At 45.1% G+C, this 23,702-nt stretch overlaps 1 protein-coding gene across 1 annotated transcript in view; it reads left to right on the top strand.

Annotated features, from left to right (window-relative positions):
• The window catches only part of TENM4 (teneurin transmembrane protein 4), a 472,851-nt gene that overhangs the window by 242,122 nt on the left and 207,027 nt on the right, over positions 1-23,702 (top strand). Inside the window, exons 5-7 of the mRNA XM_044450236.1 lie at positions 6,991-7,243; positions 19,525-19,623; positions 21,397-21,632. Of these exons, the coding sequence (XP_044306171.1) occupies positions 6,991-7,243; positions 19,525-19,623; positions 21,397-21,632 (588 nt within the window). The remainder of the gene's footprint in view (positions 1-6,990; positions 7,244-19,524; positions 19,624-21,396; positions 21,633-23,702) is intronic.

Genomic DNA, 23,702 nt, shown 5'->3' with positions numbered 1-23,702 from the left:
AGGAAGCAGGCTGTATATTTATTTATTTGATTTTTGTAAAGTTAATGTATTTCTTACTCATTCCCTGAGTTTCACAGGGACACGGTCGTCAGCTTATTTAGTTCTGCCAACTCTGCATCCGCTGGTAAAGACTCCTGGGTTTGCTGGCAAGCTTTCCCCTAGCGATACCTGGTGGTTAATCCGGGGTCACTCGCATACAGATCTTGCAGTCTACAAATGAGCTATGACTTGGGTCAGGCTGCCATATCCTGAGAATTCAGAAACGGTGCTGTAAAGGTTATAGGGAGCCCTATAAATAAACCAGCAGAGGTTACTGGCCTGCTTGTGGCAGGAAGAGTGAGAGAGAGCTTCATTCATCATGTAAGAGCCCACTGCATTCTGGTGCTGTACATAACAGGAGATGCTTCCATACGGTGTTTGGTATGTATGTATTTATTTAGAACTTTTATATGCCGTCCCTTATGCTTGGCATCCCAAGACGGCTCACAATCAATAAAATCAAATACATTAAAAACAATCTAACTATAAATACCATATAACCAATAAAATGCGGCTGTTGCATAAAATACTGATTTTTAAAATAACAGTTAAATAAAAAGGTTTTGACCTGGTGCCAAAAAGAGTATAAATTCAAACCTCTCCAGGAAGCACATTCCACAATCTGGGCGCCACCGCAGAGAAGGCCCTACTCTGAGTAGATTTCCTTTTTACCTCCTTCAAGGAGGGTTCCCGGAGCAGGGCCGCTCCCCAGATCTTAAGGGGTGTGAGGGTATATTGGAGGGACATACCTGCCCATCTTTGCTAGCCTGTCCACTCACCTTTGCATAATTCCTCACCATTTGTAGCTACCAAACTATTGGTTCAACACATAAGTCGGACTGGGCAAAACTCTGCCAGTTTCTCTTTCTCTGAGTCCCCCTCTCTCCCTCTCCCCCTCTCTCCCTCTCTCTCTCTCTCTCTCTCTTTTCCCTTAAAGTGTATGTTGTCATTTCCACACAAATTTGAGAATCCTTCCATGTCCACATGAGAATGGAAACCTACTTTCATGCATATTTCCCCAATTAAATATATTTTAATATAATTTATCCCATTATGCTTTTCTTTCAAAGCAGCTATCCTAACATGATTCATCTCTGTACAGTTCTTTTCACTAGTTACACATTTTTGGATCTGTGAATTGCACCACAAAATTCAGAAAATGGCAAATATGACTAGTTTGGTTCACATACTGCTTCTGGGAACACAAATTAGGTGGGATCACGTCAGATCCTGCCACTAGCAAATCTCAACAAATCACCGAAGGGGGCAAAACTTTCCGCTTCTGCAAAGAAATTCTATACTTCAGTGCAACCCTCGTTTTCCAGTTTGTAAGGATGAACAGAATCAGTGAGACTTTGTTCGTAAGCAGACGGGGGGCAGGAAAGAGCAAGATATTAATTATTTTGACAGATTCAATGTCAAAGTCACAGCTGCAGGACAGAAATTGTCCCTCATTTATGTCGGTGTTTGGAGATCTTTGAACAAAAATGCCTTTGTTTCAACTTGTATGGGCAGGAAAGGGTTCGGGTTTTTTGAAGGGTACACAGAACAGACAGCAGAGCAATGGACAAAAGAAGCAGGCTAACATCCACCCTAAACATTTGACTACAGCCCCCTTTCCTTGCCCACAGCTGTTCCCATGTGGAATTTGATCCGAAGGCAGGGAGCAGGAGGCGAAGGGAAGGGAAACCCTTCATCTCTGCATTGAAGGGCTCTGAATGGTCTGTTTCTGTCATGGCCAATGCAGCAGTTCCTTGCCACTCTCTAACTGTAATGAGAAGGATTCACACACATCAGTGTCATTGGACTAACCTTTGTAGGTGAAGTCTTGGCTGGACATTCATGGGGTCTTGGGGGTCTCTGTTTACCAAGGGGGTGTTTGAACAGACTCCCACAAAGGGAACAGTGGGAGTTCCCAAAGCAGCACCAGCCTCTAACTAACCCACACTGGGAGAAGAACTAGGCTTTATGGGGGAAATGCAAGATTGCCAAGCTGTATGTTTTCTTCTTTTCTTTCTTTTTTTGGGGGGGTCAGTTGGCAAATGGGGGTGTGGCAAATAGAAGCTGCCACAGCCATGAATTTAGCTTGCCAAGATTATGCCAAGCCCAATCCTCAGTTGAATTCTCGGTTGCCATGATGTGTGAACCATGGCTGGTTAAGCACCAACACAGAAAGAGAACTCACGGTTTGTTGTTAGCTTGCTTGCTCAGGGTTGTTTAAGCCATGGGTAGCTGTTATGTGTGAACCCAAAACCATGGGTTGTTTTGCCAGGCTACAGAAGGGATGGACAACCCTGATCAGAAGCACCAGCTCCTTTAGTTGCAGCTGTACATTCACTTGCCCTTTTCCAGAACTAGTGGCAAAGCAAAAAATATCCGGCAGCAACAAGCTGGCTTGTTGGATCTCCCGCTTCAAGCTCCGACAACTTAGAACTGCTCCAGGCAGTTCTGGGAGAGTTTTAACGGGCTCCTCCCACACGCATGTCCTCACCCTCCACCAGCACCTCACTAATTAGCGGATCAAGTTACCTGCAGCTGCACAGCAAAGCACAAGCAAACAGTAAAATGCGAATTGAACAGACCTAGCAAAAATACCAGGCTGTGCTCGGCTGCCCGAAAAGCAGTGACTGCCTGGCCTGGAGAAGCCAGATGGCCAGCCTGCGAGGGGGATGCCATCCGAAGGACTTGGCAAGCTCTGAGAGGGTAGAAATGTAGGGGGGCCTGGGAAGCTAGAATGAATCATGGGGGGCGGGGGTTCCCCAGTAGTGCAGCAGAAGCTCTGGAGACCCTAACCTCACTTTTCTCCGCATCAACTGGATGCAGACACATTCAGAGGTGGAAGAACAACTTCAGCTGCCTCTGTGATGTATTACGTAACTGGGGCATATATTGTTCGAGTTCCAGCTACAGGAAACAGATGCGTGTGGACTTCCAAGACCCGGCAGTTCAGCTCCCTTGCCTCCGAGTCAGTGCCTTCCATCAGGCCAAGCTGCCAGACTCATTGGTTACAGGCAGTTGCTGTCCATAAAACTCCTACAGTCCTGCAATACGGAATAAGGAAAAACGTGGCTACAATACTGGGAGACTTCGATTCTCCTTGAGTATCCTTGGGTGTGACTCTAGAAGAGGGGATAACGCTGAGATTGACCACTGGACCATTTTGAGCATGGGGACATGTTCCTAGAACCTGCCCTGTAGGTCTCCGCATGGAAGCCATTTTCTGCCATCCTTCAGGAGAAGGCTTACTTCCTGGCAATTAGAATAGAATAGAATAGAATAGAATAGAATAGAATAGAATAGAATAGAATAGCTGGAAGGGAGCTATAAGGCCATTGCGTCCAACCCCCTGCTCTGCTTCTGCATGTGGTCGCCCATCCGGCTGCAGACCCACCTCTTTCCAGCTTAGCAAAGGTGCCTGGACATGCTGGCTTGGTGGATGGCCAGGTGGGGGAGCGGAAGCATGCTTGAAGGACCGGAGGTACTAGGTTTCTTCTCTGCATGCCTCCACCACAGGGATTTTTCCTGTATTTGAAAACATTGTCAAAAATACGTGAGCGAGCCCATTTCTCTAGAAACGCCCCAAAAGGTTGGGGCAGCTGCTCTGTGTAATTATTTGCAGTTATAAAAAGACGGAATAGGAAGTGGGTTGCTGACATAAAAAGTAACCTCGCCATGTTGATTCATTACTTTAATGGAGGCATAAGTAGGTTGTTAATCTGATTTCCTATATACCTCAGAAGAGTGCCATCTCGTTGGGGAACATCAGGCAAGTTAATACAGCACAAATGCTATTTTTGTATTGCAGATATATGTATTTCATTATGCTATAATCATTGCTCAGGATGGAGAAGATAAGAGTATGTATGAGAGAGAATTACGCTCCTTAATCAGTTATTCAATTACTTCCTCAGAAGAGTTTGAGGCTGCATCTTCACTTGGAGTTTGCATAGTGTCAGAGCACCTGTCACCGGCAAACCGAACGCCCCGGCATTAAAACAAGAGGGGCTAGTCTGTTGATTCTGGAGGAGGAAGAGTGTGTTCTGAAGACACTTTGGGCATCCACCCTGGTGGAAGCTAAGCAGGTCCAGCGCAGGCCTCAACCTGAAGGGGAGACCTGGGAAGCACATCTAGCCACCTTGGGTTCCACAATGGGAGAAAGGCGGGATATAAATATAATTAATAAACGCTAAAAAGACTGACAGTGTGGCAACTGTCAGTGGAGGGAGAGGTTATCCTTACCGCTAAACCAGGGCGATTTCAAGAAGCCAGTTCCCCGAGCCGCTGTGGGCCACGTCCCTGTTGCCGCAGCATCAAATATCCAACAGGAAAGGCATATGTTTTTCAACATTTAAACAAGCATGCTCACTTTGTCCGTTCTGAGCCTCTGTAGGGATGTGCGGCTGGATTTCAGCGCTAAACCGTGACTTTTTCCCGCCACTCCCCCTTTTTAAGTAGGCACTTTGAGGGATGGTGGTCCGTGTGTTACCCACCCCTGTAAATTAAGAACCTGATAGAGGCTTTCAGCTACAGCTTTGTTTTCGCCTAGTACTTCGCAGTAGTCAGATTTCATAGCTTGTTTCATTAAGAGCTCCAACTGGAGAATTTGAGAATGAGAGAGAGAGAGAGAACTTGGTTTTAATCCTAGTTAAGTTTATTGCATTTTCGCTGCTGAAACATGACATTAGTCTATATGGATAAAATCAAAAAAGCTGAAGGACTGAGCGTGTGTGGGGTGGGTAGAATGGTAAATGACGATCAGGAAAGGAATGTACATTACCGATCCCCAGTGGGGGGAAGTCACCGTGGAATCGGTTCAACAGATTTGCTCCTTCACGTGTAGCGAAGAAACTGGAGAGGATAAATAAACACAGAGCAGAAATTACCGTCTGCCTCTTTCTTAATTCAAAAGGCATTATCTGCAATAGTAACCGTGGCACAAGGCTGCAGCACTGTAAATTAAACAGCAGCTTTTTATAGGGCTGACTTGGGTGCCTATAGCGGGAAGAGACAGGTGGTAAGCAGAAAACTTTGCACAAGATCTATTGCTCTGTGTCTCCACTGATCCAAGAGGACAGAACTCTGAGGGCAGTGCTGCAAAGGCATGCAGGTAGAGACTGGCAGGGCCTTTGGAATAGTTGCTGTGTTTACGGATGCGCAGGCAGGAAATACTGAAGTCAAATACATTGCTGCACAAGCAGCGTAACTTCCAAACCTGCATCAGATTCCCAGGAAGAGCACTTGTCCTTTGGGAATGCTTCAGCTTCCCCCAGCATCTGTCCAGACGGAATTGGCTCGCTTGTTCTTGCTGACTTTGTCCCTCTCGCTGAGCAAGGGCTGGAGAGAGAGATTCAGCCCCACCGGGCATCCTTAATCCTCCTTCAGCCCCTCGATTGCTAAACGGGCAGTGCCATTTACTCCCTCCTTTTCTCTTAGCAACTGCTCTGGTCTCCTCTCTGCAAATTTGGAAATCGGGCATTTACTCTAATTGCCAAATCGTAATAGGGCAGTTGTTATAATAATAATCATCTTTCCAGGATCTGTGAGAGAAGTATCAATACGTTGCATGATAAATACCTGATGAGTTAAAAGGTTTATGAACACGGTCACCATATACTGCAGTCCCCCTAACTTTATTTTCACTTACCTGGGAATTCAATTCCATTGAAGTAGCAGGACTTGCTTCTGGGGAGCTTTTATCAGATTGCCCTGAAGGACAAGCCTACTCATTGCAGGCCAAGAATGAGCTGTCTTTTAGGGAACGTGCCCAACCATTTCATGATGGATGGGTGCATTTTGGGAAGTTTTCCTTCCTGCTTGTCCTTTTGAATGGCTTGTGTGGGTTTTTAAAGAAGTTGAAGGTGTTATTAGCAGCAAAACTAGTAATTGCAATTGGAGAAACAAGGACAGTTCTCGGTCCCACAGCTGAGTACTGGGATATTTCAACCCTACACACATAACTACGCTCAGAAGATACTAAGAAAAAGGCTTACAATACCAAAACCTTGAGTCAGTGGTTTTGTTCTGTTTTTGTTTTCCTTTTGCTACTCTGGAATAATAACAAATGTGTGTTAAGTGACCCTTTCCACGAATCTGTGGTGCAACCACACGTGGGCAGCGCCATTCAGTTCTGGTCACCGCATCAAAAACTGGATATTACGGAGTTGGACAATGTGCAGAAGTGGGCAGTTAAAATGAAAACAAGGTTGAAGCAATTCCTCTGTGAGGAAAGGGGGCAACATCTGGGGTTGTTAGGCTTAGAAAAAAGGTGAGGAAGGGGAGGCACGATGCAGACATGCAAAAGTAGGTAATGTGTAAGGAATGTGGATCGGGAAACAACTTTTACCCTCTCATAGTTGTAGCAACAAGTGAGGGCATCGCAAGCTGATTGGTGGGAGATTCAGAACAAATAACGGGTTTTTTTTTCACTCAACACGTCGTAAATGTTTCACTACAAGGTGTAATGATGGCCACCAACTTGGATGGGAATGAGCATATTCATGGAGGATCATGCCTTGAGTGGCTAGTAATCCGTGGCTGTCCGCTGTCTCCAGGATCCGGGGCCGTGCGCTTATGTACGCGAGTTGCACTCACATCTGACTGTGGGGTTTCTGTGCGCAACTGCTTGGTCGCTGTGGTAGAAAAATGAAGGACAAGATGGTCCCTTGGCCTGATTCAGCAGGGCTGTTCGAAGGGTCCCACATTCCCTAATGCCTGTTTTGGTCGTATAACGCCTGTGTTACTGGGTATTTGGTTGTGGTGTGTAAAATGCTGACAATATATGTAGATAGAGAGACTAACTTTCCAGTTTACTTAGAGTTCTGTGTAACCACTAAGCTTGCATAGTTTTTAAGCGAGAGGAGATAATCCTTTAAAGTGATCATCTCAGATAATTCATGAAAATGCACTGCATTTGTGAAGCTCACCAAGTGGTTGTTTTTGTTTTCCCCACAGATCATCCGCCAAGTCTTCAAAACCACTCAAGGCTTCGAACTCCCCCACCGCCACTTTCACACGCACACACGCCAAACCAGCATCACGCGGCCTCCATTAATTCCCTAAATCGAGGGAACTTCACTCCGCGCAGCAATCCTAGCCCTGCTCCCACAGACCACTCCCTTTCCGGAGAGCAGCCGGCTGGGACGCAAGAGTCGACACACGCTCAGGACAACTGGTTACTTAACAGTAACATCCCCCTTGAGACAAGGTAAACCCTATTTTGTTCCATTGTGATAAGATGCTGTCTTTACGCAAGTTTCTAGTCCTCACCGCTGTGGAGAAAAGCCTGGAAATACATCCGAGGCTGCTGGTGATTGCTCAGAGTGCATCTTGAAGGGTATTACAATCATGGAAGGTAACATTCTATGCCGCCCAGCTCTTTATCTCCAACCATGGATGCACTTTCTTACCAGCATTCTGACAATCTGATGCTCCTGGCAATCCATGCATTCTTTCTCTGAACCGAACTTTGGCATGTGTGGTTGCACTAATTCTGGCCGCAGCTCCGTGTAACTCAGTATGGGCAGCAGCTGATGGATCAAGGCCAACGAACGGAATTGTGCTAAATGGATAAGTGTTTGCGATGTGTTCCCTTTTCAGATTTGAATGTGGGACATCTCTGTGTGCAGGTATGACATGCATCCAACCCCTGTGGTCCCTGAGGATTTGGGGTTGGCATCGGGCCCATGCCAAGGTCTGATGCAGTCCCTTCCTCCCAGTACACCTCATCATCATAACCTTCCGGCGGCAGTCTTCTCCCCAGGAGAACGCCCTTCCAAAATGGTGCTGAATGCATCCATTTTGTTACAGAGTCCTCCTTCTAGGGTGCTTAGGGCACCTGGTTCCAGGTAAAGTCTATATAACATGTGCATGGGAGCAATGTGAAAAGCCAGAGTGCCGTCGAGTCCAGCAAGCCTCTTCTGCATCATTGGTCACCCAGAGTGCAATTTCTTGCAGCCCCAGCAACTGGTATTCACTCGGTATTGTCAGTACCACTTCTCCAACAAGAGCAGGTGAAATAAAGGGTTGGGAGGGAGCCTCCTTTCTTGGATAAAATACGTCCTGGCTTTGTGGCACCTACTTTTTGCCCCCTGAATTCACCCCCTGAGGTAGGGCCTTCCCTTCCCATAGTCAAGCTCATCTTGACTGCGTCCCGGAGCTGTGTGGTGAGGCCCAGGTTTCCACACAGTGTTCTCTGGCGTCTTGTTTGCTTTTACGTGCATCCAAAGCCCGAATGGGTTTGCTAAATGTTTCATGTGAAGGTGGACCTTTGGGCGGGTTCAGACAAGGCGCATTCCTCAACATGCAAGCAGCCCCACGTTTCCAGTTACGCATCCGTGCAAACCAGCCTGCACCATCCTGATGCCTTCCAAATATATTCGAGTGCTGCTCCCAAGTATGACCATGCTGGTTGGGAATGATAGGAATCGCAGTCTAACACATCTGGAGAACACCGGAGTCGGGAAAGCTCCTGTAGACAGTTCTGTCCAAATTAATGATAGATGGGTCATTCTGTTTCCTGCCCATAACAGTTTCACGTGTTCCTTTGCATTACTTGGACCCATAATTCTTTAGTTTAAACAAATTATACAGCATTTGCAATACTTTTAAATTATTTTTACAAAGTAAGCACTTTTGTGTGCATTTGATCTCACATATTTTGTGTGTGTGTTTTCTCCTACCATGCATTTTTACTTGCATTTGAACCCAAAACATGTACGTCTGTCCACATTTTGGTACTTTTTCAGAAAAACCATGCTGGATCAGACCAAGGGTGCTTTCAACTCCACCAGCTTTCAGTTCTGCCTATGGCAAACCCGCAAGGGGGACATGCAGTAGCATCCTACCAATCAGTTTTCCTAAAAATGAGGACACTGTAAAGTCCTCAAACAGTGTTTGTGTCTGAATCCCCCACAGCAACTCCGTGACTACAGAAAAACTGCGTCAGAAAAAGTGGTAGTATCGCTGTTAGTGGCAGTTGTATGGTACTGCATTTATACCCAGTCTTTCTTCCACTTCGAAGGAACCCAAGGTGGCTTTCAAAGTTTTCTCCTCCATTTTATCCTCACAACAACAGAGTTGTGAGGTAGGTTCAATTGAGTAACTGGCCCAGAATCACCCAATGGGCTGCATGGCTGAGTAGGGTCTCGAACCCGGATCTCTTGAGTGCCAGTCACACACTCTTAACCACTACACCACACTGTTTCCCACTCTGTATCATTTCCGCTGGGCTACCTTCTATATTTGTTCTCAACAGGTATTGGTAGCTTAAGGCACTTGAGCTCCCATCAGCCCCAGCCAGCCCAGTCAATTGTGAGGGATCATGGGGCCCAAACATCTGAGTGACCCCAAGTTGCTGGCACCTGCTCTAAACAAAGGTCTATCAGTCCAGGCTTCTCAGATGTCAAAAGTCTGTTGGCTTAAACCAGGAGTGAGCAACATTCTCTCCATTCAAGTGAGAATGTGGAGAATTCTCTCCACATTTACACAAAGATAATATTTCAAAGCTTTCATGTGGGTGGGAGGAACGAGGGTCGGCAAGACCCAGAGCTCGGTCACCCGCACCCTCTGTAAAGTTTGACACCATCTTTCTCTCCCTCGAGGGAGAGCAGAGTGCAGGCTTGTGACGAGCTAAAAAAAGAGAATGTGATACCTTATTTAAGAGAGATGGAAAAACCGCTTGTTTTGGCTGTCCTTCCAGCAGCAGGTCTGCTGGACTGGAAGCTCTTTGACCGTTGTTGGTGCCATTGTGGCATTTTAATGGGATTGCAATACACTTGCTTTCATTATTGTTTTAATCCAGTAAATAACAACATTCCCTGGACTGCAATCTGTATCTTTCTCTCTCTTAAGTTCATGACCACCACACTCGATTTCCAGTACGCAAAAACATGAGCAGCCCATACATTCTTACACACCAGACACGTCTCATTTACACACACATGGTGGAAGGGGGAGAGAGAGAGAGAGATTTTCTCTTTCTTTCACTGTAGACACACAGCTCTCACAACGCAGAGAAAGAGGCACAAGCTTAGCTTTTGAGAGTACAGATCTGTCTGTAACTGTGCTTTCCAAACTCTTTTCTTTCATTGCTCAAATACAAAACTAGAATGGAGTTAAAATGCCTGGGCAAATACTAATGTTCTGAACTGGTGCAGAAAGAATAGTGCCTTGCACCACTGAAGAGCCACCAATGCTTCCCTTGGGAGTGCCTTGCACCATTGGAGAGCCACCATAGCAAAGAGACTATTTTTCTTGGATGGGCAGCATTCCTCTCGGACAGATGGACTCCAAGAAAGATGATCGAAATGATCTTACCATACAAGCAAGTTAATGGAAGAAGAATTTGTGTCTCAAGCTGCTTTGAGTTTTAGCAGAGGCATCAGCATCTTGAATTGGGCTCAGAAGCAAGGAGCGGCTGGTACGGATCTTTCAGAATTGATGGTTCCACCCAGATGGACCAGTCAGTCTTCTACCAGCTGAATTCTGCACGACTTGGGACTTCTGATTCAAGGGCAGCCCTGTACATTATGTGGTAGGCTATCTGCTTTACCTAGCATGGCCTTAATTCCACCTCTGCTGGAATTATGACCATACAAAGCCATAGACCATCTAGCTCAGAGCACCTTGATGTGGCAGGCAGGAAGTACCAGGCGATGCTTTCTTAGCTCACCTACCAAGAAATTTTACCTGGAGATGCTGAGAATTGTAACTATAACCTTCTCCATGCAAAGTATCTGTTGCGGTGCTTGGCATGGTCTCAGGTGTCCTTGTGCCACTGGAATCATCTTCAGAAGAGAAGCCTGAATCTTCAGGGCTGGTTGGCTGGTTGGCCCCTCAGAAGAACCTGGCAGAAGCCAAGACCGTCCAGCAGCCTCAAGCCGTCCAACACCTTTGAATCTGCCTCCTGAAGAAGCAGAGAACAGAAGGGGCATGTTGAGCTCCCACCTCACCCCAGAACGCTTGCATCTTAAGACAGGTCAGCAGCCAGGCCCAGGAGTGCTACTGTACCAAAGAGGACCACTCATCATGTAGTCTGTTAGGAGTAGGACATCTGAGAAGTTTCAAACATGGTGCAGGGAAGCATCGGTAGGACTTTGATTACGTCAACACCGACTCATCCCTGCTGGAAACAGTGCCTGAATTTCAGCCCCAGTCTCCACAGCTTCTTTTTCCCTGACCTTGCTGTGTGTTTGGACCTCTGTAATACTGACCCCTGGCCTTCTGCCCAAGTGCTTTTGGATTGCATTTTGGCCTGAAAAACCCCCACGGGCCTGTGCTTAGCTTGGCTTAGAATGGGGCATGTGAAGCTGAAGCTGCTGAATGTGCTGGGATGGTCCATTTACACCTATATTGCCCGTTCAGGATGCCAGAAGGCTCAAGACATCGTCCATCCCATCACCCGTGTCGTGGCATTCATAGAATCGAATCCAAGTATGCACTTGGCTCCAGAGCCTTGCCTGCTTTCAGCACAGTTGAAAAAACTTGCACGGTTTTCCCTTTTCTTTGTTTTTTTATAGCAGCTCCATAGCTTATTCCTGACGCAGCTTTGCTTGGACGAAGAGAAGAGGAAATTGCCTTGCAGCCGTCTTTCGCAGTTTGAAAATATAATCGGCATTAACAGTAGCTTGTAAGGCTATTTCCCCCATTTAAAACGGGTATGAGAAACATAAATTCAAAATGGGCTTACGTGTGCGTATGCTCCTCTGTATAGCTTCTTCCCCCGAAGCAAAATAAATCAATATCCTATTTAAGAAACTGAAATCAGTCAATATATTGAAAAGATTTAGCCTCCTAGCTGTGCCAGTCGCAGTGAGTATAATTGTCGTCTACATCGCATGCGAACTTGATCTTGTTAAGATGTAATGGGGAAGATGTCGTGGACTGCATTTTTCTCTCTCTGAAATATTGCCCCAGCAAGTCTGGAACCCTGCAAAGCACCACATCAGTCAATTAGCATCGTTTTCCATTAGTCTTCCCCCCACACCCCCCGCATTCCTTTGCCACATCTCTCTTCCCTCCTTCTGCCTTTGGATAATTGCATGTTTGCAGGTTAGTCTTTATTGCTGCTAAGAAGCTCCATCTCTTTTAAACTCAAGCAGAATGTCTTCAGAAGCAGCGGCAGATGTATAGAGTTTTTGGGCTTCTCTAAGGAGCTTTAATTTGGGGGTGGGGAGTAGGGGGGCAGTTTGACTGCTTTTGCCTCCTGTACTCTTCCTTCCAAGGTCTGCAGAAAATGGTCTTTCTCCAAACAGGCTGTGGCTTGGCTTGGTTCACAGGTCATGACAAGCCACCCTGTGTGGTTTCCATGGTGCATAATTTTTTGCCAGGATGTTTAAGTGGTTTCCATGCTAATGTGGTTTCCTGCTTCCTCACTCCTTCCTCCCACTGTTAGCACACATCCCATCAGCCACTGCAGCTGAAATTCAATCCATGCTGGATGGCTGGAGCAACTCTTGCAGTAGTTGCTGCTTTGTAGTACCTGTGAGCCATCCCGAGATGCCGAGACATGTGGTGACGGCATGTAAAGTTTTCAATCAATCAATCAATCCTGCAAACCAGGACTATGGAAACCACAGTGCCAGGTTTGGATGGTCGAAGAAACCATGGTGAGGCCTAGAAACCATAGGCAGACTGTTGTTTGTTATCATGGTCTAAAAGCCAAACGTACCATGTGGAAATACCACAACAGGGTTCGGATGACGTGACAGACCATCCTGCTCAAGAAGCCTCCATGACTTGTTGAGTTGTGGGAACCTGTCCTGTGTGTCCATCTAGCGGCGTGCTTTCTGCTCTGACTTCCCAGGGTCTTTAATAGGCATCTTTCTCACCGTCTTTTACCATATCCATTTAATTGAGACAACTTGGAATTCATCCTTGGCTTCCTACTGAGCTGTGGCCCCTTGCCCACGTTCGTGGGATGTGGAGGAAAAACCTGCAAGTATGATGCACTTCTGAACCAATTGATCTGGCTCTTTATTTACATTAAATTCTGCTGCCTTCCCATCGTAAAGGACTTGTAGAGTCAAAAACTGGGAGTTTCTGGTCAGCAGAAATGGCTAATCCTCTGCCAGCTGCTCCAGGCTTCCCTGTTGCCTGTGAGGTTGGCCAGTAGGGATGTGAGAAGACTCTTTCTTTCTTTCTTTCTTTCTTTCTTTCTTTCTTTCTTTCTTTCTTTCTTTAAAACATTTGTATGCCGTCCTTTACAACGACATCTCAGGATGGCTTACAACATTAAAATCAATAAGAATCAACCAGTCCATTAACAAGAACAATAAATAGGAATTATAAATATTAATAAGAATACAAACAGATAGAATTAGATAAAAGAAGCGACTGTTACCTTCTCTTGGCTTGGTTCCCGGGACTCCAGTCAGTTTCGTAGCCCTGGCTCTGAGTCCCTGGAGGGGGCTTCCCAGGAATGGAGCCCCGTGCGCTACACAAGCAGCGTCCCTCTTTGGAACCCGTGCCGCCACTACCAGCAGCGGCAGTGGGCGGAGAACAAGGCTCATTGCCAGGAGCGGCACCCATCTTCCCCAGCCTTCAGCTGCTGTTGGGGTGGCCACACCTGATGGGATAGGTGCCAGTTGCACAACGAACAGCCTGCAAACGTCTGCAGACTTCCTCTTCGCTCAGCCAAGCATCAGAGGAAAGCTGCAGATTCTGGAGGGACCGATTCCGAAAGGGTTTGTCCCGCCGCAGTTGCAAGTGCTGCAGTAGCTGACAGCTGATTCCTGGGATTGCATCCCAGGACTAGAAGCCCCATGATCCACGCCAGCCTCTCGCAGCTTTTCAGTGCATCTGACATAGTTTGTCAAGCCTGCTTTAAAGCTATAAAACTTAGAAGTCAAGCATATTGGGAATGAAATAAATCTGAGGCCCTCCAGATGCAGAACGTGAACAATGCTGCCTTCAAACATCTGAAGAGGAGGAGGACCATCTTGGGTTTCTTGCAAGAGGAAGAAAGAGTGGAATGTAAATGTAATGATAAAGCCGTCTGATGCTTTTGCCAGGTGAAGAGGCCGCCAAATGTCAGTGCCTTGAGAGCAAAGGGCAGTGGAGAGATGGTTGCATGCACACTTCCTGAAGGCACGTGGTTGAAGTGTAGGGAGCAGGAGGTTGGTTTTCTTTAACTGTTTAATAGCATGAACATCCCTGGTGGTGGATTTCTTCTCTTGGTGGACCTTTCATAGAATAGCTAATGTGCATTTTGCACATAACTCCAGGGCATCATCACTCTAGGGCAGTGATGGCGAACCTTTTGGAGACCGAATGCCCAGACTGCAACCCAAAACCCACGTATTGATCACAACGTGCCAACGCTACAATAAAACCTGAAAACTGAGGTTTTAGGTTAGAAAAAACAACTCACAGCCAGTCTAAGCAACAGCAGTGCACTGACTGGCCATTCGAAAACGCAGACGAGTCGTGGCTAATGAGTCACAGCTCGTGAGGTCATCGCCTGGCGCCGCTACTCCTTTCCGAGCATGCGCATGGCCCCTGTGTGTGCTGTTATCCGATGCTCGGCTGCTGGGGCGATGCGATAGAGAGGGCTCTGTGTGCCCGCTGTGGCACACATGCCATAGGTTCACCACCACAGGCCTAACCCTAGCCTGGTGCACTCCCCCAACCCTAATATGGGAAAAAATACCATTGAAAGGGGAAATTTTGAAAAAGCTTTCCTTAAGTAGCTTTTTTCTGCACAGCTCATCATTTCTGCCCATGCTAAACACATTCCAACCATCAAAATCGTGCCAGGACACCTCATTTTTCTAACCCTAACCCTACCCTGGTGCATACCCCCAACCCTAATATAGGGCTAAAGTTCCTTTGAAAATAATGCGATTTTGAAAAAGCCTTCCTTGAGTAGCCTTTTCTGCACTGCTCATCATTTCTGCCCATGCTAAACACATTCCAACCATCAAAATCGTACCAGGACACCTTGTTTTTCTAACTCTAATCCAGTGATGGTGAACCTTTTAGAGGCCGAGTGTCCAAACTGCAACCCAAAACCCACTTATTTATTGCAAATTGCCAACACTGCAATAAAACTTGAAAACAGCAAGTCCAGCAAATATGTATATATATCCTTGGCAGTGCACCGACCAGGCATGCGAAAGCTTGGACAAGTTGCAGCTAATGTGTCGTGGCTTGTGATGTCTGGCACCACTACTCTTTTCCGAACATGCACATGGCCCCTATGTGCGCTGTTGTGCTCGGCTGCTGGGGTGATGCCGGGGTGACTTGGCTCGCGTGCCGACAGAGAGGGCTCTGCGTGCCCACTGTGGCACGCATGCCATAGGTTCGCCACCACTGCTCTAGGGGTTCTCTCTTCCTTTTTTTAGCTGCGCGTGAGCTCACTCACACACCCCCCATTGTGATTTTCATAACATAAATCATAATGTTGCATTTGAGTGTAATTGGGCTTCTCAGTGGCCCAGTTGTGATATAACAGCCATAGTTTGTCATCGCATGCGTGAGCCACAGTGGGCAATGAGCGCATGCCTTCCCCTGTCCCTTCCCCCCTCCTCTGCGCACAACGGCAAGAGGTAGAAAACTCAGCTTCATGGCTCGTAACAGACTGCATTCATTCCTGCTTTTATCCACATGTTTATCTCTTTAGCATTTCCTCCTCCCCTTGCTCCACAGAGTAAGGGCAGCAAATGCAGTCCCCCCTCTTCATCGTCTTCTTTAACTTTTACCAGCTGTGAGGTGGGACAGGTTAGGCTAAGATGTCATGACTGGGGGGAAATAAGCTTATTAGCTAAACAGAAATGTTACACCTGCTCCGTAGTATAATGCTGTAGCCACTCTGTTCATTAATTAAATACTTCTTGGCTGTCTTCTAGGACAGACGCCTTTGCAGAGTGGCTTCATCAGCACTTGCAGTGATTGGGTCTGGTGGATGCCCAGCGGTGGTGTATTGCAGAGGTGGTTTATTTCACTGCGGTAAAGGCCCTCTTGTGTTGTTGCCCACCTAACTGTTTACCCTCCTCGGGCAAATGAAAGGGGCCTTCCTGTGCTCCCTCCTGTGCAAGGGAGAGAGCAGGACGACACATGAGCGATCCCAGAAGCACAGGGCAGAATGGAAGACAGCCGAAGAAGGTGCCGCTTGGCTGCTTCGCTGGCTGTTACTGGCCAGAGTCCCTTAGCCAGAGCAGCAACTTTTTCTCAACTTTGGCATCAGGCACTGGGCCATGGCCTAGCCGATGATGCACCAGGCCTGGAAGGGTGTCCTACACCCCAGCATGACTTGTGTCTACTTGGGGTGGCTTACAAGCCACCTGGGAAGCAGAGGGGTTCATCCGCCCAGTGGCTGAGTGGGCCATGTGAACCCAGTCAGAGCGGCTAAGAAAACAAGCTACTGCATTCAGATGGTGTGAGAAGCCATCCTGGCTTAGTGGAACCACTCCGGCTTGTTGTGCTGTACAAACCCAGTCACAGGCTCCACTTCTACAGACACGGTGCTGCGGTTTGGCTGAGAATGCTGGGAGCCGTTGTACCCTCCTCTCCTTCCAAGCAGCAGGTGTGGCCTTAACAGGACCACCTGCATGCCCCAGTCTCCTCCTGCAAACCATACACACTGCTTCCCTCTCCTTGCAAAACTCACAGGCAACCTGAAGATCCAACATGATCAGCTTGTGGTCTGATGAGATCTTGCAGTGCTCCCAAGATCCTACATCATTATGATCTTTATTGAAGGACCGAAGTCAATGTAAAGCATCAGATGGCTTGAAACAAGCATTTCTTGCATAGAAGAAAAAAAGGCCCGGAACCAAAGAACAGCACGGGTGCTGGTTGGAACCAGCAAATGGGCCCTGGCTTGTGTCCTGGAATGTGTACACACCACCTCCTCTTGGCTATGACTTAAAAAGTTATGACATCACCTAGTGATGTCCCGTTATGACACAGTGTCATCACCGTGTTGTTACATATGATGTTGAATGGGAGGAGCAGCTAGAACAGTGGTTCCATTTTGGCAGGAGAGCATTTGGGGAAATGAATGCAAGAAATGTTGCTCTCAGAGCATTTCTAAGCATGTTAGAATTTCAAGAACGATGCCATAATTCTCACCACCAATTCGAGGCTTTCCTATCTCTTTCTCTCTCTTTAGTCTTTTCATTTTCTGGGACTGCTTTCTCTCCCTCCTCTTAGTGCTTTTATTCTGTTATTGACACATGCATTAAACATTATATAACCCAACATCTTATCTCATTTTATACTGGCAATTTTCTACCTAAATGTACAACTCCATTGTTAACCCCCCCCCCCATTTTATATGAGTTTCTAACTACTGATAAATTTATACTCCTCAGTGCTACCCCACTTGGTGGCTTATCCATCAAAAGCTCTTTTTTATTGCTTTCATTTTGGCGTACAACTTTTCCTGTATTCATGGGGAAGAGATGACAACAGCAGGCAAGGCAGCCTTGGTTTTAAACAGTTTTGTGGGCATGTGATTTTACTCGCCATGTTTCATCTACTTGACTTCAAAGCTGTAAGTGTGAATCATGTTCTCTTCCTGAGGTCAGGTACCAGCTTTTAAGTTCCAACAAAGGCTTGGGAGCTTGAACAAAACTGTTACTCATCACCTTTGCAAATATAGATGGACCTGCTCCCTGCCAAAATCTAGGGATGGCTTTATAAAGTGTCGCATTTGCAGGTGTATGTAATGAGGTTGGACCAAAAGTATCTTTGATACAAGATGCTACCTGAATTCAGCTTCCATTGCAAAAGGATACTTTCACTGGGGGAGCATAATTTTTGTCACAGCTTGGAAGCCTAAATTGATAGCAGTGCCCAATGGATAATGTCTCCCTCTCTCGTCTCTGGCTGAGAATTCAGTTTACGGTCAAGGTTCAGATTCTGGTTTAATGATTGATTGTAAAACAAGGAAAATGATTGTGGAGGGGGTTTTTGGCTAATAAGACTAATAAGGCAATTAACATTTTACAACAATCTTGTTAAAGAGCATCCATTTGCGTGACAAGAGAATCTTTTTATGTTGGAGTTCTAGACATGAGCTATTACCGAAGACTACAGCACAGAGGCACAATGTCTGGCCCTATTTATGTGTTTTGGTAGACGTGAATAGGACATTTACAGCGGATGGAAAATGTAGTAGTATCTTCAAAATAACTGGAAGCTTTCTGAAGACAGGAAATTGGTTTCCTTAAGTTAGGAATGTTGGTATCCACCACTCGAAGGAGTCTTCTCCCTCCAACCACTTGCATATCAGATGTGATAATCCTGCATATAAGATCCCTTGTTCTTGGATCAAACAAGGGTGAATCCAAAGCTCCCGATCTTGCCAGGGATGGGAGTTGTTGACTTGTTTCCAATTGGCTTTGGTTTCATATTCAATTGTTGAATTCTAAGTAAAGTAGAGATTGACAGATGAATTCAAGGATGGTGATCCAGGGTATACACACAGGGCCTAATTATGTTGCCTGCCTCTTGTTTTGGATAAAATGGATTGATACCGATGAATCCTGAACTGTATCTATTTACAATGAAAAACCAGACACATAAATGTGACTCTTAAATGTTTCTTGATTCAATGTTCCAGTGATACAAGGTAAGAATATCAGGGGATTGTCTTGGTTGTTAGAGAGTTGGAAACGGCAGCATGAATGTAACTAACAGAAGACAGGGAATGGGATTGCATCTGATTGAATTCTTATCTGAGGATCTGTGAAAAAATGATTTCTAGGAAGATAATTGACTGGCATATTCCGTCTTCTCACCAATGCACCCACCGAGACAGACTCATTACTGGGGATGCTTGCTGTGCAAAATTAAGATGTCCCGTAGAACAGAGAGATTCATGCGTGATCATTCTGGGCAGCCAAGTTGGCAGCAAAGTAAGCCCTGAAATGTGAACACAGACATCACATAAATTATTTTTACGTATAAATAGTTTGGTGTGTGTTCACAGATAGAAATATAGTTAAATATGTTGCACTGAATTTCCTAAATCTGATGAATGCCGGCATTTACCTGTGCTGTTGATACTGCTAATCTAATTCTGTGACTATCTGGAAACTCAGAGATACTATTTCCGAACAGACCAGTCTCCGATGCATCACTATCGACATTCATTGAGGTTAGCCTGACAAAGTGTGGATTTTCCAGCACACACATAATTTGTGTAGGATTGTCAGCATCGCGACCGTGTCGGTATGCACCAAATGTTAGAGGTTTGCTGAAACAGATGCACACAGATTGTCTCTCACACATACACACGCATAGAGGTGTGTGTATCCTTGTGTGTACGTATATGAAGGCTAGATCTGTGTGTATATGTAGAACCGAACATTCACAAGTGCCGCATATGTATATGTTGTAACATGCTTGCTATACATATGAACGAGTGGCCCATCTTTCTAATTCCATGCACAGCTGCACTAGAACCATTGTGGGTTATGAAGTCACACTTCACAGATGCATGTCTCACTTGGCTTCATTCATGTTTCCATATGTATGTAGAAACATAGCAAAGCAGACATTCCTAGAGACATTGCAGGACAACCTCATTGAGATGGACATTCTCACCTCCTCCCGACATGACGGTGCTTACAATGATGGGTACGTTGACAATGAGCGTGGCTTTCCTGTGTTAATTGTGCCGTCCCCTTGCATGATAATGACCTCCTCTTTCTGTCCACTTCCTGTCTGTCATAATCAGCCCCTGCCCGTTTCCCTTTCTTCTCCCTCACAAGGAAAAGGTGCAGTGAAAACAATGAGGTACTTGACTATGTGGAACAAAAATTGTCCTGTACATATTAATGGTAGCCTCGTTAATATGCTGATCCATAGCATCTCATCGGCCTCCTCCTGACACCTGGGAAATCATTTCACTAACCCAGAAGCAACACTAGCACTTTAACCAGCCAAAACATTTGCTTTGCATCTCATTTGGAGACAGTTTCAGGGTCCTGACCTGGGGCTTTTCAGGTTTGTTGTCTGAACGTCGGGAAAATACCTTTTCGGCCTTTTTGACAGTTGTGACGACTCTCTCCAACTTCTTCCATGTTTATTTTTACCTACGGAAAATAAAGTGTTTTGTGCCCCTGGGGTCTCTCTCAGTAAAAGACACCCTTTAAAAAGAAGAACTAATTAGTACATTAATTAAACTCATTTTAACTCACAACAGCTTACAGTTTGTCTGGTCCCTTGTTAGGGTTGTGATCTGGAGGGCATATGCTACAATAATTTTTCTGAGACTAAGCAGATCTGGGACTCATCAGTACTGGGTCAGGATATACACACAGGATTTAAGGCATTCTGTGGTCCAAGGAAGGAAGGCAGGGTGCAAATGAAAAAAATAAATTATTACCAACTGGCAGATTATTAAATTACCAGTAGGACTGCATTCTAGCAGTGAAAATTATTTCCGTGCTCCTACTAGAACTAACACTGCAATTTTAGGTCATGCCATATTTAAGCTGTCCATTTAGCTCAGTATTCTGACTGTTAGGATAAGCCAGCCAGATGACACAGGGAAATTCAGCAAGGTGACAACCGGGCAGTCATGCAAACATAGAGATGGTTTTGGGCCCTCCGAGGGGAAAGTCAGCAGGTTTATTCCCTCTTGTGCTCACTGACCCTTTCCTGTGAATTCCCTATGAAGTGTCCCATGCAGGTGGGGGACACTACCTGTCAGAGACGTCTCAGCATTTCCAAGAAAAGATAAGTGGGATAAACACCCCCTTCCTGTCCACTGATGCTCTCCCACACTTACATTCTTCTCCCAACCCACTTTGAAGCAAACATGGGTATCTGAATCCCCGTGTTTTCCTCATATTCTGTGGCTCCACTGGTGGACCTGCAGATACTGGCGTCACTGCATCTGCTGATCCCCAGGTTGATAACTTAGCATCTAAGTGCTCCTATACGCAGGGGTTGTTGACTCATTGTTGGATGTCCTAGATGTTAAGCCCAGATCAGCCGTAGGGGCACTGAAAGTCCAGCAGGAGCGAAACCCCAGGGGCAGATGGACTGTAGTGCAAGTAAGACCCAGTTCTGTGCACACCATGCAGCGTAATAACAATTGCGGCCAAACACACATACAAGCTACGTCATCTGTGCTCGGAGGATACCGTTTCCCTTGCAACGTGATTAGAGAGCGGGCATAGCGTCGGTGTTGTTGCCAGTCGTCTTCTTCCTGTTTTTTAATTTGTATTGTCTGTGTTTCATGTCTTCCTTTTTCTTTCCTCGTTTTACTTTAAGAAACTCTTCCTCTCCTCTGCATGGTGCTGGTTCCTTGGTTTTTGCTTTGAACCAAAGCTGCTTTGCCTAAACCCGTCACAATGGCTTTGACATGTTAGAGAGCCGCTCTCTCCCTCTTTCTTTCCACAGGCACTTCCTGTTCAAACCAGGGGGCACCTCTCCCCTATTTTGTACAACGTCTCCCGGATATCCCTTGACGTCCAGCACTGTGTATTCACCTCCTCCCAGGCCTCTACCCAGGAGTACATTTTCTAGGCCTGCCTTTAATCTGAAGAAGCCCTATAAATACTGTACCTGGAAATGTGCGGCTTTGAGTGCCATCGTCATCTCGGTCACGCTGGTGATCCTCCTGGCGTATTTCATCGGTAAGCCTTTCCTTGCATTTTTGGCGTTCCTCATATCCTCCTTGACCTTTTCTGATATCCTTTGCAAATGCCGAAAGATACAGAGCTGGTTTTGTGCCATCCTGGAGGTGGGACGGACGTTTTCCCAGCGCTTTAATTTTTCAGAGGACGTTTTCTCATTCGTAAGTTCATTAATAACAATGAATGGATACCAAATGCAAAAACAAGATTAGGTAGCATGAATGTTACTTTGACAGTTTCAGAGTTGCTGGTAGGGGTCAAAATACCATGCACAGTTGTTTGGTTTGCTAAAATGTAGTTGTTTGTCAATCATTTTGAGTACCTTTGTTTTGTTCCTCAAATGTAAACAATGTAAGGGAAAAAACTGTTAGTGTCCTTAATTTTTTACAAGTATTTTTAGTTTTTAAAAGTATGCATGATATAATATTTGTACTTCTTCCATTAGTGTTTTTGATTGACTATCTCAGGTTATAAAAAATCATGTAGAGGCTTTTTAACTTTTGTTGTTTCTTAAATAGAAGTTAAATAAAAATGATAAAGTTGATCACCATTTAGAGTATCGTAAAATATTCTCATGTAAATTAGCCTAATTAACATTTTTCAAATTTTCTAATTGAAAGTTTTCCTGAAAGCCCAGATGAGTCGGCGTCATAGGTAGTATGAGGAAAATGGCAGTACAGCTAAATTAAGAGAAGTTTGGCTTTGTGTGCTGTTCCGCCTCTAATGAACTTGATTTTTCTGCTGGAAGAAAATGCAGTGATTTGTTGAACAGGTCTAATTGTGTTTTCTACAAAAAGCCAATAAGTAAACAGTCAAAACCTTAGTCAATTTCCAGGTGACATGTAGCATTCACCAAGATGACATGCAATAATAATAAAATATTCTCTTTATTCTAAAATTTCAACAGAATTATGAAAAGAAAGAAAAATGGCAACTACATACTGTTTAATATATCAGTCTCAACACATGCATATTTATTTATTTATTTATTTATTTATTAAAACATTTTTATGCCGCCCCATTCGCCGAAACCTCGGGGCAGCTCACAACATTAAATTAAAATACAAACATTAAGTTATAACATTAAGTTAAAATGTTTGTAAGATGCAAACATTAAGTTAAAATATAAAAAATAACAATATAAAATAAGAATATAAAATAAGTCACCCTGGCCAGATATGAAAACACAGCTTTCTAAGAATTAAGCATAAACTTCAGCAAAGGCTAGCCAAATATCCCAGTAAGTGTCCGTTTGCGAGTGGCATCTATATGCCAGCCATTCAGTATCAAAAACATTGTTAGGTCCTCGATCCATTGCTTTATAGGAACTGAGTTTTTATCCTTCCAGCAGTGTTAGATCGGTTGTTTAACTGTCAAAAGGGAGCAGAGAATCCATTTAGGTTGTCCATGTGCTAACTTCTAGGAAGCAGGTAGATCATTCAATAGGACATACGTAAATATTAAAGAGGGTTCCAAAACAAATTTTATCTGTATAATAACCTGCTCCCAAAAAGGGACATTTACTGGGCACTGTCAAAGCATGTGATAAGACCCATTAGTTCTGTTAAACTTCCAGCAATTAGCCAGCTTAGGCAAACCCTTATTAAAGAGACAATTTGTAGTCCAGTAGGCAAGGAGCAAATTTTTTTGCTGAATAAGATGTAGCCTGAGATCTTTAGATACTCCAGACACAGATGCTAAAGCAATATTCTATAGATTAGGCAAATGAAACACTCCAGTTTCCGTTCCATCCCTGCTTAGGATCCACTGAATCATACTGACAGTATTCACTGATTAGAAAGTATTTATAATCATGGATCATAGAATAATATAATCCATAAGCCTCAGTAAGTGCTTCCAATAGCAACAGAGACTCTGAAACTGTAAAAACACCAGAGCCAAGCCTAGATTCTTCCAGAATTTTCAATTGCAAGTAGTAGCCAAATCATATTTAGCACACAATACTGAGAATGACTAAAACTCATTATCGTTGTCCACTAATTGATCCAAACTGAAAATCAACTGATCCATCCAAGTCTGCTATATAAAAACAATATCTTTCCATTGTTT

This window comes from Varanus komodoensis, unplaced genomic scaffold (genome assembly GCF_004798865.1).
Source record: "Varanus komodoensis strain SLA01 unplaced genomic scaffold, ASM479886v1 scaffold63, whole genome shotgun sequence".
Classification (NCBI taxonomy): domain Eukaryota; kingdom Metazoa; phylum Chordata; class Lepidosauria; order Squamata; family Varanidae; genus Varanus; species Varanus komodoensis.
This window is presented reverse-complemented; position numbering and strand designations above follow the sequence as displayed.